Source organism: Thermobia domestica, chromosome 4, assembly GCF_964235325.1.
Source record: "Thermobia domestica chromosome 4, izTheDome1.hap1.1, whole genome shotgun sequence".
Taxonomy (NCBI): domain Eukaryota; kingdom Metazoa; phylum Arthropoda; class Insecta; order Zygentoma; family Lepismatidae; genus Thermobia; species Thermobia domestica.
In genome coordinates this window covers 216,851,885-216,871,316 of record NC_137457.1, presented here as the reverse complement: position 1 = coordinate 216,871,316, position 19,432 = coordinate 216,851,885, and the positions used below count along the sequence as shown (strand labels likewise).

The window sequence follows — 19,432 nt, the reverse complement described above, 5'->3', positions numbered from 1 at the left end:
TGAAAAAATGCATCTTTCATTAATGTTCAATGGGTGTACAGAGTATTCCCTGCAGGGTAAAATTCCCAGACATAACATCAACCAAATTTTGAGATATGTTCTGACTTTATGATTGGTCCAAAGTAGGCAGTGAACACGGAATCCTTTGGCGTGATGTCGGAAGTGTTAAGGATCGTCAGTAACACGGTTTCTCATACTCAGGAAAACACATGGTGCGATCTTTTCTTTCACGCTTATAAGTGAAGAAAACGTGAAATATACCGTGACGAAATACGTATCATCCCCCGTTATTCCGAACACAAAGAAACGTGGAGCTGCCGGTTCCTAACACTTCCGCCTTCCCTCCGAAGCATTGAATGTCCAATGTTGTCACTGTCCCCTCCTGCTTTGACAACCCTTTCTTTCAAATTTTCCCTCCTGACGAAGCCCTTTTTTTCAAATTTCCAACCAGGGGGTCTCAAGGGGGCGTTTACCGGAACCGGCTTGGGAACCAGACAAATTGACCGAGAGTTACCAAATTTTAGGCACGAATACCTTGGTCCAGGCTCCAGACCAGAGTTAAACGTTTTGTCAAAATTCGAACCGGGGGGTCTCAGGGGAGCGTTTACCGGGACATGTAAAAGTAGTAGAAAATGACCGATATTAGTGTCGAATTCATAGTTTTCGCGGTCGTTGAAATCAATGGTGAAACTCCGATCGCATTAACTTCCAAATTTACACTATTCGGCTCCGGGCCGGGGGTCACAGGGGGGGGGGGGGGGGCAGGAAGGAGTTGAGATACCGAGACATAAAAGTAATCCAAAATGACCGATATTAGTGTCAATTCCATAGTTTTCGCAGTCACTGAAATCAATGGTGACACTTCCATTAGCGATGACTTGCAAATCTAGTTACATATTTATGCGGGCCAGGAGTCAGCGGGGGTGGGGGATACCGAGACATGTAAAAAATAGCCCAAAATGACCGATATTAGTATCAAATCCATAGTTTTCGCGGTCGCTGAGATCAATGGTGATGCTCCCACAGGCGTTGACTTTCAAATACAGTCCCCATGCGAAGCATGGGTATATTCAACTAGTATATATATATATACACTTGCACTGAATTAAATTATATTTATTTAAAAAAAAACTGTTAGATACCATTTATTCTTTTTAAGGAGTGCAGCATGAAAACTAGCCCCTGGCCTGATAAGTATGTAAAATGTACATTTCATGTAAGTTGTAGAAAAGGTACTGCACATGATATGGACTGAGAAATACAGCCTAGATCTTCGGACCTATCCAGATAGAATTTTGATATTTCGGGAAAACCTGAAAAGAAAGATGTATGCAAATAATCTCCGTACCTCACGGCAATTGAAGGACAATATCACACTAAAAGTGCGCAGCATTTTTCAGGCGGAATTGCAAGCCATCATGTGAAATATGTTACTCCGCACACAAATATGTCCTTATGTAAATGCCCACTTTAAACACTCACTGAAAAAAACTCATATGTCCTGTACATATTGTATACTGATTGGAATAGAGCTACTTTTTAATGCTACACTGTATACGGCAAACTCAATATAAGCGTGGAAACCGTAAAGAACGTAATAATATTCTTACCGGGTTCTATTCAAAGTCTTATCGCCGTCTAGTAGAAAAGCAAGAATACCCATTCTATACATATGACCAGCAATGCACTCGGGATCTTGAACGCCTCGCAGCACCCATCCTGTTCGTTTGATGTGCTACAAGACAAAAAGTGATATTACAGCAAACCCTATAATAAGAAATCGTTTACATAAATAATATAATTTTAAAGAAAATAACCTGAAATATATGCTTAGGAGTATAGTAGTTTAGCTTAACGAAACTGAACTATAAAACTATTTTAAACAGCATTTACTGAGCAAGAAACTACATGCTTGAGATTGGTTTAACAGTGTTAATAATCATTTAATACCAAGTGTCAATGTATACTGTGCTTCCATCATTTCATTTTAATGCTACGAATCGTCAATAATTTCTGTCAGATCTGTACAAAATTTAGTTATAACCTTAAACGTATTTCACTTAACTTACCTGCTCATATAGTTAATTCATTAATTAAGAGTGTTTACGTCGACGATCAACTACTACAGTTTCTACAGCAAGTTTTATTATGTTTTTTTTTTTTTTTTTTTTTTTTTTTTGTTTTAAATTTTTAAACAAACGTTTTCTTTAGCTAACAACTAGTAATAAGTATATCTATAATTTAATTTCTACTCGAAAACTTCGTATAGAAATTATGGCTACCATCTACCTTACTAGTTTCGCAACATTTGAACATTCCAGTTTTAAAAAAGTCTGGCACAGTTTTTAAAGATTAACACCCATCGTTTAACATCCAGCAATTTAGTGCACAAGACAAAATAGAAAGGCTATATAGTTTTGTAACGAGTTCCTGGAATTGCTAAGTGCTTATCAGAACACACTGGCAGGGTGTCTATTAAAATTCCAAAATGAAATTTCGTGACCTTTTCTTTACCAAACCATACAATTTGTAACATTCTCGAGAGCGAATTTGGGTGCGAATTAGGCCGAATTTTCATGCACACGATAAAAGCGTGCTTTCTTTGCAATTTGGTAGCGTCAAAAACTGACCACAGGCATTTTTGGTGATGAATTTTGACGTTTTACAAAACAAAATTTTTCAGTCTATACTTATATTTGTACAGATAAAAAAAACAAAAGCTAAATTTCTTGACTTTCATGACCATTTTCTGATTCCGAGACTTTCGTGGCTTTCCTGACAGATAGACACCCCGCCTGGACAATCTATTCATGTCCGACAAGGAGTACTTTCACTTGTCGGAGCATGTTAAGAAACAGAAATTTCGCATGTGGGCTGGCAATAACCAGTAAAAGATGCAATAACGACCTCTGCATAGCACAAAGTGATAGTGTAATACGCAATTTCAAACGACTGCATTAATGGCTCCTGCTTCTTTGAAAATGAACATCTGTAATTGTTGATTCTGTTCATTACACTGTCATTTTGCAAACATTTCTGCAACCTGAGATAGATTGCCATGCTTGCGCAACAGTGCATACCGCACATATGTCAATGAACGTCCTTAGAGAAATATCTTCGAGAAGGGTTATTTCGAGCTTTGCTCCGCCCGCTCACCTTTTTATTGGCACCTGATTATTTTTTGTGGGGTTTTCTGAAAAGTCAAGTGTATGAAACACGTTTAGCAACTACCGACCAGTTGAAAATGCGGATACGTACATTAATTCGGGAGATTTCAAACGACAAGTTACAGCGAGTTCTGTTGTCTTTCCCGTCAAGACTACACTAATGCACTGAAGGGGATGGTGACAACTAAGTAATGTGCTGTCAATGCCTTCTTCATGAGTATATAAATGTATATGTACATGTAGCAAATATACATATTGTTCTATCATTATTTTATTTAATTTCAAAAACCGTCAGTTGTTTCTGATGCATCCTATACAACAACAGACACATATCAAGCGTCTCAGAAATCATTGTTTTCCACCTAACAATCATATGCTGCATAATGATAAATGTAGCGTCCATTCGCTTCAATTCCAAATTCTCCTGACATGCTCCCAAACTTTTAAATTAACTTAATGGATTTAATCTCCATTATCCTCCCCCAATCCAGATGCAGCTGGTTAAAATATAATTTTCTCGTATAAGTTTTACTATTTTCATGTAAGTTTTAGTTCTTAACTGGTTAAAATGTTTTAATTATTTTTTCCCGTTCAGTTCTTTTTCTAAAATTTAAAGAATCACTTTATGACACTCCCGTACGACGATTTATTTCTTCATTTTAAGTACTGAAGTTATGGAGAAATGGAAGTTGTATTTCGTTCATTATGTTTGAATCCTGATCCAAAATATTTTGTGCTTTTACGGGATTAATAGATACCAACTCGAATACCTAACTATCAATTTTAGAATTCTTATTTTTAATAACCTTAACCGTACGAATTTGAAGTATTAAATCTTAAAGTGTTTTGAAAGGGCCGATGCTTGTAACCCATAAATTTAGAAACGCAAATTTTAGTCATTAAAGTATACGACTCTTTGCACCCCTTATTTACTTTATAAACACTATACAATGGAGGCTCTTCTTTTTTGGAAGAGGGGCTGAGACAACGACACTAAAGTTTAGGTTACTTCTTTAAAAGCTTTCTTTAATTTATTAATGTTGAAAACTAATAATAATAATAAAAAAAAAAGATAATCTTCCTTCTACAAGTTTGGGTTAACCAATGACTATAGTATAGAAAAGTAATCCTTACCACAAAACACTGTATGCTCAAGGACAACAATGAAATTTTTGATCATATTATTATTTACGCTTCTCACCTCAGAACCTCTGACCACAATGGTACAACTAGATCCAAAACACTCAAGTCACATCAATCTCTGACAACTAAGATCCATAGGAAACATAATGTGGGTACACCTTTCTCCAATCCTACATTATTCAATTCTTCCAACCTCCCCCCCCCCCAAAAAAAAAAAACTGTCACAGAATGAAACTTCCTACAAACAGTATGTCCTGTTTCCAACAACACTTTCTACGTACATCAACTAATTATCTCCAACAATATTTAGCTTTTCAAAAACTCATTTTACTGTTAATGATTTAGCTCAGTCATTCACAATTGGATACTCTTTGGTGTCACTATTTGCAGCTCTCATTCTCAGCAAAGCGGATGCAGGGAAAAAGGAGCAGACAGGAACAGGTGGCGTTGATAGGAGACAGTGGTGACAGGCAAATAAAATCATCAATTTTGCAGATATGCTATTCGTGGATCCATGACTATTCGTACACTGCCAACACTTATTTATTCCTAGTCCCCCATCTCGTCTCCCTCTTTGCTCCACCTCTTCCTTCTGTTATTTCTCCGAATGTAAATGCGTGCTCCTACGTCATCAATGGGCCAATTGGGAATAACTGTTTTAAGTAGTGTATTAAATATTGCAAGGATTCGCACACCCACCGTACAATAAGCCAGATGTTTTTACTACAAATATGTGTTTTTATGATTATAATCAAACAATGGCAGACGACAGAAGAAAAATGCACTTTTCAGAAAGAAACGAAGAGGATACGGAAAACCACAAAGAAATTAGACAAGCGCTACGAAGATTCTCCCTCCAAAAGGACGGCTATAAAAACGAACGACGGAGTCAAGAAGTTACCAGTGCCAATGCTGATCATTCACATACAAAACCCTTCTCCCGAAGCCGCCATGGGTTACAGAGATGTCCTTTAATACCTACTCCCGAGGTTGCTATGAGCTACGGAGTATAACTTATCCCGTCTGAGGCCACAGTGGGCAGAGATAAACATCCTTTTTACCTGAAGGCAACATTGTATGTCGGAGGGAATCGTTCATAACACTGGTAAACAAAATTTTGCTTATTATTATTTCTTGATGAATTTTTATGTATTTTGACCTCCTGAACGCGAATCCGGCACTTATTTTTATGTAGTGTCAATATTTTCAGTGATATAAGCATGTTTTATTTTTCAACCATACTGGTTTATGCAGAGCAATTTTCGTGCATTTATTTCGATGCTCGCTAGGTGGTTGTGCATTTGTTATTAAAGATAAATTGTTCGGAGTAGCAAACAGAGAATATAGATTCTAAAGATTCATAGCAGGATTGTAAATTGATTAAATAGAGTCTAAGCAGTAATTAAGCTGTAGCCAATTCTGGTAGTAATGAAATGGTCGCAAAGTGCTGCTTGCACATTTTCCACAGTTATTTTATATTATCGTATAAGTCTATCTGAGAGTACGTGCATGTAGTTAAATGTCAGTGTATAGTTAATGTATTTAAGCAACATGTCGTTGGGTCGGAAGTGCAAACTACGTGTGGATTCCTTTTGTTATGTGTGTGGATACTATATTGGTCCGAAACAGGTTTAACATGGGATAGTGCCTAGAACAAAATTTTGTGCAGAATATAAAGCTTACTTCGGAATGGCGGTTCGAGATCTTGACAAGTAATGGACCCCACATGTGTCTTGTGGTAATTTCAGGTCGACGTTGGAACATTGGCTGCGTGGGAATAGAAAAAGCATGCCGTTTGCCATGCCATTCCGCGAGTGTGGAGAGAACCTACCAACCATCATGATGATTGTTATTTTTGCATGATTGACTTGACGCACTACAAGAAAGGCAAGAACAGACGTCAGCTAGAATACCCAAACATACTATCCTCCCGATCACCTGTTCCGCATAGTGAATCTTCTATTCCCTCACCTCCGCCCGAAACGGTTTTCAGTGAAGAAGCACCTCATTCCGACAGTTCAGATAGTTCGTTTGTTTTGGAAGATAGTGAGAAACCTCATTTACTGAACCAAAAAGAACTATGATCTGATTAGAGATCTACATTTATCGAAAAAAACAGTCCGAATTGCTAGCATCACGACTCAAAGAGTGAAAGTTTCTACTTCCTTCCTGCAAAATATCTAAGTACAGAAGCAGACACCAACGTTTTTCCGTTTATTTTGCTATTGAGAATTCATTGTACTACTGTACATATATCGGTGGTCATTTTTAGGGCTTTCAATATGAACCAAACGAATTGCGACTGTTCATGGACAGTTCGAGTACTATTCTGAAGGCTATTATTTTGCACGACGGAAACCAGTATCCTTCAATCCCTGTTGCACATTCCATCCACATGAAAAAGTTATTCAAGTGTGAAGCTGATGTTGGAGAAAATTAAATATGAGGAACATCAATGCGACGTGTGTGGGGATTTCAAAATTATTGTTTTTCTTCTTGGGTTGCAAAGTTGATATACTAAATATACCTCCTTTCTACGTCTGTGGGACAGTTGGGCAACTAACCAGAACTATGATCAAACCGTTTGGCCCAAAAGAACGGAGCTTATCCCAGGAACACATAATGTGATAAATGAAGCATTAGTGCCTAGGGAGAAGATTCTCATGCCAACATTACATATTAAGCTGGGATTAACAGAACAATTTGTGAAAGCTCTGAATCGCAAATCACCTGCCCTCCCATGTATCAAACAAATGTTTACAGCTTTTTCAGAGGAAAAAGTTCTGGCTTGCATTATCACAGAGCCTCAGATTCGTGTCATGCTTAATAGTGCTACACTTAAACAAAAAATGGCGTGTTGGAAAGAAACGCTTGGGAGGCCTTTCATACGTTGGTGATGGGATTTCTTGTGCATAACCGAAGCGAATCGTTGGATCACCACGTTAAGACACTCTTTGATCAATATCGAACATTGGGATGTAGAATGTTTTTAAAATTACATATGCTTCATTCACACTTGGACTTCTTTAGGGGGAATTTAGAAGATGTTAAAGAAGAGCACGGGGAACGTTTCCATAAGGACATTGAGGTATTGGAAAGCATGCCAAGGAAGGTGGGACTTAGCAATGATGGGCGATTATATTTGTGGGTTAGTCCGTGACGAAGTGAACGTTTTCCACAAAAGAAAAAGAACCACTACCCTTCACTTTTGATTACGGAATTCCAGTACTTGATGAACACTTTCCTCCAATCTCAAGTACTTTTGTATATTTTTATAACAAATGTAACATTCACATATTTTGGTATTTATGTATTGTTAACAGATTTTTGTTGTCCAGAAAGTTGACGTCCAAAATGTATGTGTTATGTTTGTAGTTCAATGTTCTATAAGGTACAATTGTATAATATGTTACTGTGGCAGTAAAATCTTATATGCTTATATCATTACAAATTTTGACATTACGATAAAATAACTGCCATACTTGTGTCCAGCGGGTGCAAATCATTAAGAAACCGACGAAAAACCAACATAAGCACGATCTTGATCTGAGAGCATTTTTAGTGACCAAAAACTGAGAGTAAAACTCTTAAATACTTGGTACAATAATTTATATGAGACTTATTTTATAGTAAAAAGGTAGAGTTAAATTCCCGCGTACATTATTTTGACTCTATCTACAGAACATTGCAATATGCATAGTGCTTTTGTTCCATTGTTAGCAAGGATATTAGGACGAAACCAAACACTTCTTTACATCACCTAGAAACCGTATTTGACAAAAGGATAAGTGTATTCTACACAAAGACAAGGAACTACCTAGTAGCAGTAGGACTGGTATCTGCCATAGCTGAATTCTCTAAGAGATAGTGGGAACTAAAGCCTGGTGCAGTCCACAGCGTATTTCTCACCTTTCTTAAGTGCTTGACTATTCCTGTCAAGTGTCGGAAGCTACGTGTGTAAAGGTAGTTATGAAGTATTAAAAGAAATAGTGGAAAACAATGCACACTCTAGTGGGTTCATTAGTATATGATGTGAGATCTAATTCGTTTCAACTTTCAAATGTTTCCTTAATTGAAATCTTCAACAATTCAGGTGATCACAAAGAGGAATTTTAAATCTTATATTTCTCTTTGTCGTACTAAGATCAGAATTGTCGCACTCACTTTATTTTATACATTACTGAATTTCAAATATTCATTTACGAAGTAGTTCTGTAATCTGTAAGTACTTTTCTGTATTTATAGCGATTTTAAGACCTAGCATAACTTGTAAAAAGTGCTTCAAAAACGACTTTACAACTTTATAAATTTGTTTAAATTTATTCACTGTCGTTTTACTACAAGCTTATACAATTCCTAAATACCACTTGTATTTCCAAGCTCTACTTTTCCTGTTCACGGAGGACAACAGGAGAAGAATAAATAAAAATATCAGGAAAGATAAAAGGAACGGACTTATTAGGGTAGAGCAGTGCAGGTAACACTTTGTCGAAACCAAAAATCACGCGCCAAATGATGAGAACACCTAACCAAATTAGCAAATGAAGCTCGCCATGTTGCAAGCCGCACTGACGCGTGATTTTTGGTTTTGAGAAATTGTCTCCTGCACTGCTCTACTCTGGTAATATGTTCCTTTTAATTTTCCTTCTCCTGTTGTATTCTATGACCAAGACTACAGGGGAGAGACGAACGCTCGGAAGCATAAGTGATATTCAGGAATTGCATAAACCTGTGAATAGAATGATAATTAGAATTCCTGAGTGTGTTATTAAAGTGTCTGAAGTTATTCAGACTACTTACAGTGCTGTTTATGGTCTTATTTCCTAGCAAAATAGATCAAGATTTTTACCCCCCTAGAAAAATGCAGAGTTAATTTTGTAAGACTGGTAACAAAGCTTCGCTTCACTTTTTCTGCATCGTAAAACACACGGAGACGCCCTGAGTACTTCTTGTCTTCCTCAATACCTATAGGTTTCAATAAAACACTTATCCTACTCATAAATGGCAGGCCTCTTGGGAGAATCTTTCTCATACTCGGTATAAAAATACCGTTGCACAATTGTTGCGGACTTTGATTCACCAAAACACAGCGAGAGCACTCAAGACCAATGAGAGGCAGTCACCTTTGTTACAACTGCTGCTAGTGCTTGTGTTGGTGTTATTCAGTACTATGCACTAGGTACGTGAGTGGAAACTTGACCTATTTTGCCACCACAACCTGCTCTTTAAGCTGTCTGAATAAATTTATTGAATTTACTGAAATTTCCCAAGACATTTCTTTGATTTTTTGTCTACCCATATCGGAAATAAAATCCACCTTTCATGCAAATCATGAGATGATTTTCCATGTGCTGATATAATTTTTCTGTGCCACCGATTACCCTTTTTCATATCCGTTTTTCTTTATAACTTTTCTTTATAACTATGTTCTTCTCTTTCTTTTCTTTTTTTTCCGAATGATAGAGTTAATACATTTAATTATTTACATCATTAGAAGAACACACAAATCTGCACGTTGGCTTTCTATAAATTTATAAGAATTTATTGTTGTGTGTAGAACGCTAACATGAAAAGTATTCAACCGTCAATTCATCGATAGAACATAATATATCTCAATTCTTTTCTGTACAAGATTACGGAATCATAGTATTCCATAATCTCTTCTGTTACAAGTACAATAATCTAGAAAAATAATGTTTATCTTTCTCCTTTACTTCCAAGTGCCAGACCAACATTTTCACTGACCCGGGGAATCTATAGTATTCGCGCCGAGTCGTGATGCTTGACCTAGATCTACCGATTTCACCACCCAATAGAACGCAAGCGTGTGTTCCGATCGTCAACCCCCACCCATCACATTTTGTCAGTGTCGTCTCTCGCGCTACACGGAAAACATCTCCCGAGAGTACAGTGTTGTCGGATTGGCGCCAAGTTCCCCTTTTGTTAATTGTTTTTTGCTGCATTATATTCTTATTGTTACAATTCGTATATTTGTTACCGTTTTAGAATAATTGTTACTATGGTTATTGTTGTGCACTGTTATTGTTGGTATTTTTTTAAATACTCCTTTACACCGTCTTCAAAGTTTGGCAACATTGTTGGCGAATTTCAGCTGTTTGATGCTTCCTCAAGTGTGCGCTCGGGAAGCGGCTCCACGAATTATACGGAAGTTTTCTGATGTATCAGAGCTCAAGCAATGATTGGTTTAGAGCTCAAGCTTCACGACTCGGCGCGAGTACTATAATAAGATAGTACTCTAATGAAGAATGACTGTAGATTTTAAATAGAGACTTGGTTAATAACACTGTATAACCAAACATGTAAACTAATCACAAAATTGCTACTGAATAAATTTTATAAAACAACATCAAGTTAATACATATCGACGGAATAATGATGATAATATAAAAATAACGCTGTAAACAGAGCATAATGCTGAATGCCAGCACCACTACAGTTTGACTTGAGTATCACTTGATTTAAAAAGATCAGATACAAGGTTCTACTTCTCAAAACACGTCTGAAACTTAGGTACATGTGATACACCTATACAGATAAAATTTAAAAAAAAAAAAATAAAATAAAATAAAAAAAATCTTTGCGTTTTACGTCCCACGGTTATGCCGATTAGGCTAAAGGAAACGGTGATGATGAGTAATGAATAAAATGGTGGAATGTAGAAAGTGGGAGAAAACGGGAGAACCCCGAGAAAATCCACGCACACGGTGTTTGTCTTCACTTGGCGGGGGCTGGGATCGAACCCGGGACCCCAAGCACCAGAGGTGAACGCTCTACCACTGAGCCACCGCGGCCGCTACAGATAGAATAACTTTTGACAGCCTGCACTCCTATGTTACTTGAAGAAAATTCTATTTTACAAACAATATACATCTCCTGTTTTATTAGGATTATTCTTAACGGGCGATAATCATGTTGCCTATTCGGGGTTTAAGTCCGGTATGCATCATGCAGGGTTAAATATAATTTTCTTAGAAATTTTAGATGAATATAAGTTAGTACCTGAAAATGCAAAATAAAAAGTTGCTCCTCTGAATCTGTGGTAGAATGCTATCAGGGTCTGTCACTAATAAAACATATGTTACCTAATATCAAAAGTTACTATCCTAATTTCACCATGTGTTAATACTTCGATCCGGGAAAAGGATTCCTGAAAGAAAATGCTAAGAACAGTGTGTGTATGTTACGGCACACTGGAGCATATTTTGTCGTCAGTTTGTTTCATTGAACTCTCACATTTGAATTGCCAGTTTACTTCAACAAATGAGCCAAATGGAAAAGTTTATTATTATTATTATTATTTTCTACACAAAAATCTATATTTTTCCTTGATTTTTAGATTTATCTATTCTGAAGTAATATTTGCATAACTGTTACAAGAACACAAACAACAGATACAAACTGCTATTTAACTTCGTACTTTCTTTTTGTATATACGACCCATAATAAAAATTTAAAATGTTGATGCTTGTATTATTAGTGGTGGTTAAAAAGGGCAAACACAAATCTACATTTTGAATCCACAAACGATACGAGTTGAAGAAGATTGTTATCATATGACATGCACTTCAAAGCGTTCGCTGCGCAAAGAGATAACGAAAACAGAGTGGCGACTTCCAAGAGAGACGAAATTGAATAAGAATGGAGTAATCAGAAATTCGCTCAATCAATAGAAAGCTCGAAAAACAGCAGAAAGTACGAACAATGAAAGAAGAGCGGTTACCTGTGTGATTTCTACATATGGACGTGACGCAAAGTGGAAAATGATGTGCGACGAAAGGGAATAAGATCAGAAATTTCCAGGATGAAGAATGAAGTGAAAGAATCGTTAGAGAGGCCTCGTACACACCCAAATCAAACAGGATATTGAAACCGGGAATTAATGATGATAATATGGGTAGTATCTAGATGATGTATGATGTATGTATACTAAAATAAATCAGAAATTAAGCACCCCGGACGAAAAATTACGAAGTGCATACTTTATTGATCAATAAGGCGTTAATGGCATGCTGTCAATGCGAGAGAAGATGACGTTTAATTCCAGTTTGGCCAATTCCTGGAACAACTGCCCTCGCAGAGCGGTCGACGTGTGGGAATGCTGATGTCTCTTTTCCAAGGCCCGTTCCATGTTCCAAATTTTCTCGATAAGTTATCACGCGAATTCGCGGGCTAGGTGCGATGCGGGATGTCCACCTCATGTTCAGCAAACAATTCCCGACAATGTTGGCTTGGTGCATTTGTCGTCTTGATATTGAGACTCTGGGATGTGACCATCTAGCAGAAACTGGGCAAATGACAATACCTTATTATCCAGAACGGACACGTAATCCACAACCTTCATTTGGTTGGACACCTCAATCAAGGGACCCACACCAGCACTCGAACTGCGCAATACAATATGACACTACCACTCCCCTTCTGTACAGCTCTTTGCACACACTCAGATTTGTAGGCTTCTCCGGCCCACCGCATCACCCTGGAACGGTCGTTATTGGAATAGAGGCAGAACCAGGATTCTTCTGATCACAGGATACGTCGCCACTGGTCTCCAATTGAGTGGTGGTTTCCCCCACCTACGACAGGCGATTTTCCTTCTGTATGACAGTCAGCCTGGAACATACCCTGCCTTCACAACTCAATATGCCTGCATCATGCAGTTCTCGGCGCAGGGTTCGCTCAAAGACTTGACGACTGAGTCCTGCAAGGCTTATAATCATTTAGAGGTCGCTAATCTCCGCAGATCTACGGTCGCGTTCGGAAATTATGAGTTTTCTGCCACTGTTGTTACCAGAGGATTGGTTTCTGCCAGACGTCCTTCACTCTGCATGGACAGTACTAGTACTGACCGTGAATTCGAACACTTCAATGAACTGCGTCACCTCCCACAGGGTATGCCCATGTTCACGCCCCGTAGATAATGGCTCCCTCTCTTTTGTCACTTGGTTACAGCCCTTCTTCGGCTCATCGTGCAACCTGTAATGAAATTATACCGCATCAGCACGCACGTCTTACTAGCCGCAAACTGTCACAAAGAAGACAATACTCACATTCGCGTCATCTACAAGCACATTGCTATGCCAGGTTACTTTTCACAAGGCACCTAGAATGCCCACTTTATAACATTTTGTCCGGGGTGCTTATTTTCACAATAAAGTCGAAATTTAAGTTATAAGAATCATTTTTCTACTATAGATGTCTACAAACTAAGCATCTCTTAATAAACATACGGGATTTAAACCTTTCTCTAAATTTTCATCTGCATGTAAAAAATAATAATAAAAACTTATAATCCAACTGCATAGCAAGAGTGTCAATGGTAGTTTGAAGTCCTTTTGCGTATTTGGATCACAGAATCCCCAGATTTGTAAAAGCCTTGAACAACTTATAAGAGATGTAAATGATATGACAAATACACAATGGAAATTGATCGCAAGAATAGTGCGCCAAGTAAAGTAAAAGTTAAAAAAAAAAAATAAATAAATAAAAAATGGTTGTTTTCTAATGTTCATTCTTCTCAAACAACCAGAACTTAACACAGAAAAGATCCTTGGATAATAACAAATGGAACGAAATTATTTAAAAAGCCAGCCCCCTTATGGTTGATATTTACTGTTTTATTGATCGTTTTTCTAAACATCAACTCCTTAGAGTTTGACTAATCACTGATTCTCAATCTCACCTATAACTATGAAGTTTTTCCTTTCTCGCACAAAAGAAAAAGCAGTATGAAACAGATATAGTTCAAAAAGTCCAAGAAAAATTCCCGCTTACATAAGTTAACAAAAACTGATTAACGGAGTAACACTTATTTTGATATTTATTGCGTAACAATATATTTTCAGAATATAGAGAAAGAAAATTTTACAGATTTTATGTTAAACTTGAATGTCAAGTGATTACACATTTCACTCACCAAAAACTGCTCTTTTAAAGTCCTGACGTCCAGATAAATATATTTTTCGAAACTTCAATGTCTAATAGCAGAACTCCATTTTACATTCCATACTTTGGTAACCATAGGCATACTAACATTGACTTTTGGAAAACATACATTTGTAACGAATTTTAAAATCATTGAAGATTTAGAATATTTTACGTACAAATGTTGTTTAACATTGGTTATAAAGTCTTATTTTCTATCCATCTTTCTTTCTTCGAACTTCGTTTTCGTTTTGTTACCTGGAACCGAGAAATCGAAACCTGACCACTGTCTACAACGAGAAGACATATCCAGAAATGTACGTAGCACTCTAGTTCGGTAGTGTAACTTTCTACAAATAAGGTTGTCAAAAATAAAGCTTTTGGTTTAAGAATAATTACTACAAAGAAGTACAGGTACTGCCCCAGTTTAGGTAAACACACATTAGTGAAATCTATGAAAAGAAATGCGTTATGTTAATTTGGAAGAGTACTGTTCTGGAAGATAATCGAAATATATCGGGAACTTACATCTCACATATATACTGAGAGATAAATACGAAATGGAAAGTGTGTTCTTTACCATATAATACTCCATAATAAAGACATTATGATGTGAATTGCTTCGTAAATGCAATGTACGAGGTGTTGCAAAGCTGTGGCACACGCAAGGCATGTACTTTTATGCCATGTGAAGCATTATTCCAATATCCTCGCACGTGTATCCACTGTCGCTAACGGGCTTGTTCCCTAATGACGTATCACCGTGCTATCCCTCCTGCTCCGCTTCTGTTCTGACTAGGTCTGCTGTCATTTTTCAGTTAGTGTTTTAGTTAGTTTTAGCACAAGTTAGTTAGTGTTTTTGCACTGTAGTTTTTGTGGCATAAGTCACCACAATGTATTTATATCATACCTGGAAAGTTTTCCTAAAGTGAATCTGCACCCAGTAATACAACTTCTTCCTTGAGAAAAACTTTCTATGGTAGTAAAAGTGAGATTTCTCATAAAAGAAGTAAATATATCACAAATGGAGTATGTTTATCCAAACTGGAACTGTACGGAAATAGAGGTTACGATGAGGTCTGGCAAGTTGTAGGGACAAATTTGGCAACTGTACGCTTTAAAGATTTTCTTTCAAATGAAGGAGAAACATAAAAGAAATCATCTTTTAATTATACGAAAAATGGACAAAGCAGACAATAAAAAAATATTCCCTATAAGTGCGAGTGGTCTAGGGTTCGATTCCCGGTGGGGACATTCAGTCGGAAGAGTGTAAGAGCTCTTTCAAGGCCAGCCATCCCATGTAAGGTATTCCTCATTCACACCAAGCAAATGCTAGATAGTAACTAACACAATGGTCCTAGGCCGCTTCCTTTCTTCCTCCCTAATTCCTTTGGGCAGCATGATCATCCAGGAACGTCATTCCGGCATTTCTTCCGAAGAAAATTTAAAAAGTCGTCTATTTTTAGAATCGCTTTAACAAAGTATAATAGAGTAGGGCATTGTAGCTTCTGGCTTACTTAGGGTTAGGGAAGTTCGGACCTGTTTTGTTAGAACTAATAGAGTGTAATTTCTCGTCGCTGCGTAAGGATACCAACTGGAGCGTCTCTGTACACCTGCAGCTATGTTCACAATACAAATACTCGTCACTTTCCCACAATCCAACCACACGGTAACCTTGCGCGACATAGTCCCCTTCGCTTGCCGAACGGTTCCATGTTCATAACCGTTTATAAAGAAAAATAAACATAACTTTCGCTCCCATTATGAAGCACACAAACTAGAAGTTTATTCGTTTTTCCCTGGTAAATTTTCAAACTTTTGCTACAAACGGACGACCAACTTTGGAACTTAACCTCGTCATTCCTCATATGAGAGGGACTAACATAGACATAACTGCCAAAAGCCCAGAAATTTAATTTCTAATACTAATCTATAAGTGCAAATTTAATGCAGTTTAAAGAGTGGTAACATGTAACTATGCTGAGACTCTGGCTTATTGTGCAACTGTGCTAATCACTATGTTACGCAGCCTTTACCTTGCGAGGCACACAATTTCCTCTATTCAACCATCACAGTCACTCAGTAAAAAGACATTGGTTTACTCATGTTGTATGAATGCTTAGAACGATCTAATGTGAAAATGCGTGTAGCAGGTCAGCATATATGGACTATTACGGTTTGCGTACGGTTAATGACTAGCATAATAAAACTAGATATCCGTTCGATCCTTAACAAAGCACACTGTATCGCTGTTTGAAATTTACTGACTTCAAATTATTTGTAGCAAATAACTTTTATTCTATCTACTTATACGTTTACTTTATGAGTGCACAACTACTATTGCACATTTCTCGTCAGAAATCAAATGCCTTAAAAATCGCGGTATTCTAACGATTTAACACTTTTAATCTATGAATAATGTTTTAGAAGCGGGCCACCTGTATATAATGTCAAATTTTCATCCACGCGAGTATAGGTGTGTTAAGGAATAAGTAAATTTGGTTCGGTTCTTTTGATTCTGACCCCTTTCCGTAACACCTACAGCTATTTGAGCACCAGAATAAATAAACGCCAGGGGTTAAGTGTTGTATCGCCGGACCAATTTTTGGAGATTTACTGGGTGAATTAGAGAATTTTTTTTACGTCTCACGACTATACCGGCTAGGCTACAGGAGACGGTGATGATGGGAGATGAACGAAATGGTGTAATGAAGAAAGTGGGAGGAAACGGAAGAACCCCGAGAAAACCCACGCACACAGTGTTTGTCCACCACAAAGTTCACTTGGCGGGAGCAATTTGGTTTGTGAGGAAGAGTGGGTGAAAGTCAGGTGAGGAGAATAGTTGATGTTAAGAAAATGTGTTTTTCATGTTGTACGCGGCGCTGTATGTGGAAGCGGAAGGGATTATTTGGTAGAGAGATACACTTCCTACGATTTAGTGACGGGAAAGGCAATGTGAAAATGGCGTTTATGTCGAGATCGTCAGTTGTTTAAATTGTATGAAAGAAACAGTGTACTGTTTACAAGTGAAGAGTTCGACAAGTCTTTACTTTAGATAGGCAGTGACAATAACCGATTCATCTGAACCGGTTTCCGCAGTTAGTTACAGCTCCCAAGAACGAAGGACAGAAAACAACGTGCCCTGTGGGGCTCTAACCCGCCTTCACTCAATAACAGTCGCTCGGCATGCAAATCAGGAACAGCAACGACATTAGTAAGAAAATATCAATGTGAAAAAGGAACAGCAAGGAATCTGTAAATAATACTAACAGTAACAAGATATCACTGTCTTGCCCAAGGTAAAGAGTTACCAAGAGTTCTAGTTTGAAACCATAATAAGTGGTATTGAAATTCGTACCATTGCCAAAATCACCAGTTTTTACTACCCTAGTTCACGCGCATACATACCCTCGCTGGCGCGCCTGCTCCCTTCTGACGCATCCTTGCGCTATCACGCGGGTTCTCATCTTTCCCTTGTCCCTCACTGTTACATAGCATTCGTGCTTTTTAGTGGCCACATAGCACAGGTTACTGTTTTTTACACTATAGTTTTTGTCATACTTCCGAAGCAGAACTAACCGAACTGACAACTTAATCCATGCTTTCCTATGTATAAAAACTGGCGAGCTTTGGATTTCGCTTGCTGTATAAGATTGTTGCAAGGCATCTAATTCTATTCGCAAATTAAACTTGCACGTAATATGTACAATACGTAATTTTTTCTGAATACTGGTATTTCATTATATAGGCCTATGTACTTTCATAATAAATGCTTACCTTCAGCTTCCCTACTAGTTCAAGAAATTCTAAAATATCTAACGCATTATTACTACTAGCAGAATCGCTCATTTTATCCTAATTAATGTTTATAATAAATTACAAATATTTCTCGATCTTACAAAATATTTTCACAAGTGCAAGGGTAAATATCTCTCACAGAAAGTCTTGTCTTGAGACCATAATCGGTAAAATAGGTAGATGCACCAGCATTAAAGTCGTGTGTGCTAAAATGCCAAATTGTCTTATATGTACTTCACACGGAGGATTTGTGATTCAGGAAGAAAATTGAATAAAGTACAGGACATAATTGGGAAGAAAGGACACAATCGAGAAAAAGGTTAAAGTCAGGAAAAGGTCAAAATCGGGAAAGAAGTTCAGACAGTGAAAGAGGGCTGAAAGTCAAGTTGAACAGGGCAAAAAGTTAGAGGAAAGTGTAAAATGAAGAAAGAAAGAGTATAAATAAGAAGGGGATGTATGTACGTTTAAATGTAAAAGAAGATGTAAGTGTTGTGTAGATGTATAGGAAATCCCACTCCACTCTCGTACTCACTGAGCTCCACAACACACGAGGCACTCGCCGTAACGGCCACTGTCGAACCTCCTAAAAGTCCTTGTTTTAGACCTCTTGCCCAGAAACTCTAGCATTGTTGCCAGCTTGGGATACCAAACTTTTTCCCGAACTGGGCCTATAAAATCTTTACGGTACTATGGGCGTCATTACATGTAGGTCATCGTAAAATTAGAGGTTCGCTACGCAACGCAAAAAATGTTACAGGTGATTACAGCAGCCATGGTGATTACGGGTATCGAAAAATAAAAGACAAAATTTTCATCACGTAAATGCAATAGCTCATACCATTGTCAGGTCCCTATTGACAAAGCTCGATGAACTAGATTATGTAATAAATCAAAATGACTGATATTATAATTATTACTGGGAGTTGGGTAGATAGTACCATTTAGTACTGTCAAAATCGGTTTTTGAAAAAACCGGAAACCGGTTTTTGAAAAAGTGAAATTTTATAAAACCGAAATGTCGGTTTTGAAAACAGCTTTTGCGGTTTCGGTTTTCTCAGAAACCGAAAACTGCAAAAGTCACAAAAATTCGACAGCACTCATATCAAGTAACGACCAGACAACACGGCTCACAGTTGCCAGATGGGGGAAAATTCCCTCGGTGTAGGAAAAAATGTTTAAAATTTGCAGAGGGGAAAGAAGATATATTTTTTTAAATGTCTTAAAGTATGGGGAAATTCTTGTTGAGTATACTTTTACAATTGGCAGAATAGAAAAGAAAAAGAAAGTTGCAATTTCTCTCAAAGAGGCACAGCTATCGTTATTGCGAAGTAAAAAGATACAGAATAAAACATGATCGGTGTTTCCTTCACGTATAAACTATT

General features: G+C 37.5%; 1 protein-coding gene across 3 annotated transcripts in view; it reads right to left on the bottom strand.

The window, feature by feature from the left end:
* Positions 1 to 18,549, bottom strand: part of LOC145683862 (5'-deoxynucleotidase HDDC2) — a 60,109-nt gene extending 41,560 nt beyond the window's left edge. Inside the window, exons 1-2 of one of the 3 annotated variants that reach the window (XM_081755477.1) lie at positions 18,030 to 18,549; positions 1,611 to 1,735 (exon numbers count right to left, since the gene is read on the bottom strand). In XM_081755477.1, the coding sequence (XP_081611603.1) occupies positions 1,611 to 1,735; positions 18,030 to 18,101 (197 nt within the window). In that variant the 5' untranslated portion in view covers positions 18,102 to 18,549. Of the gene's footprint in view, positions 1 to 1,610; positions 1,736 to 12,633; positions 13,128 to 17,660; positions 17,899 to 18,029 lie in introns of those variants that run through there. The other 2 variants (XM_081755476.1, XM_081755478.1) reach the window with 2 other exon arrangements.
* Positions 18,550 to 19,432: the final 883 nt, after the last annotated feature.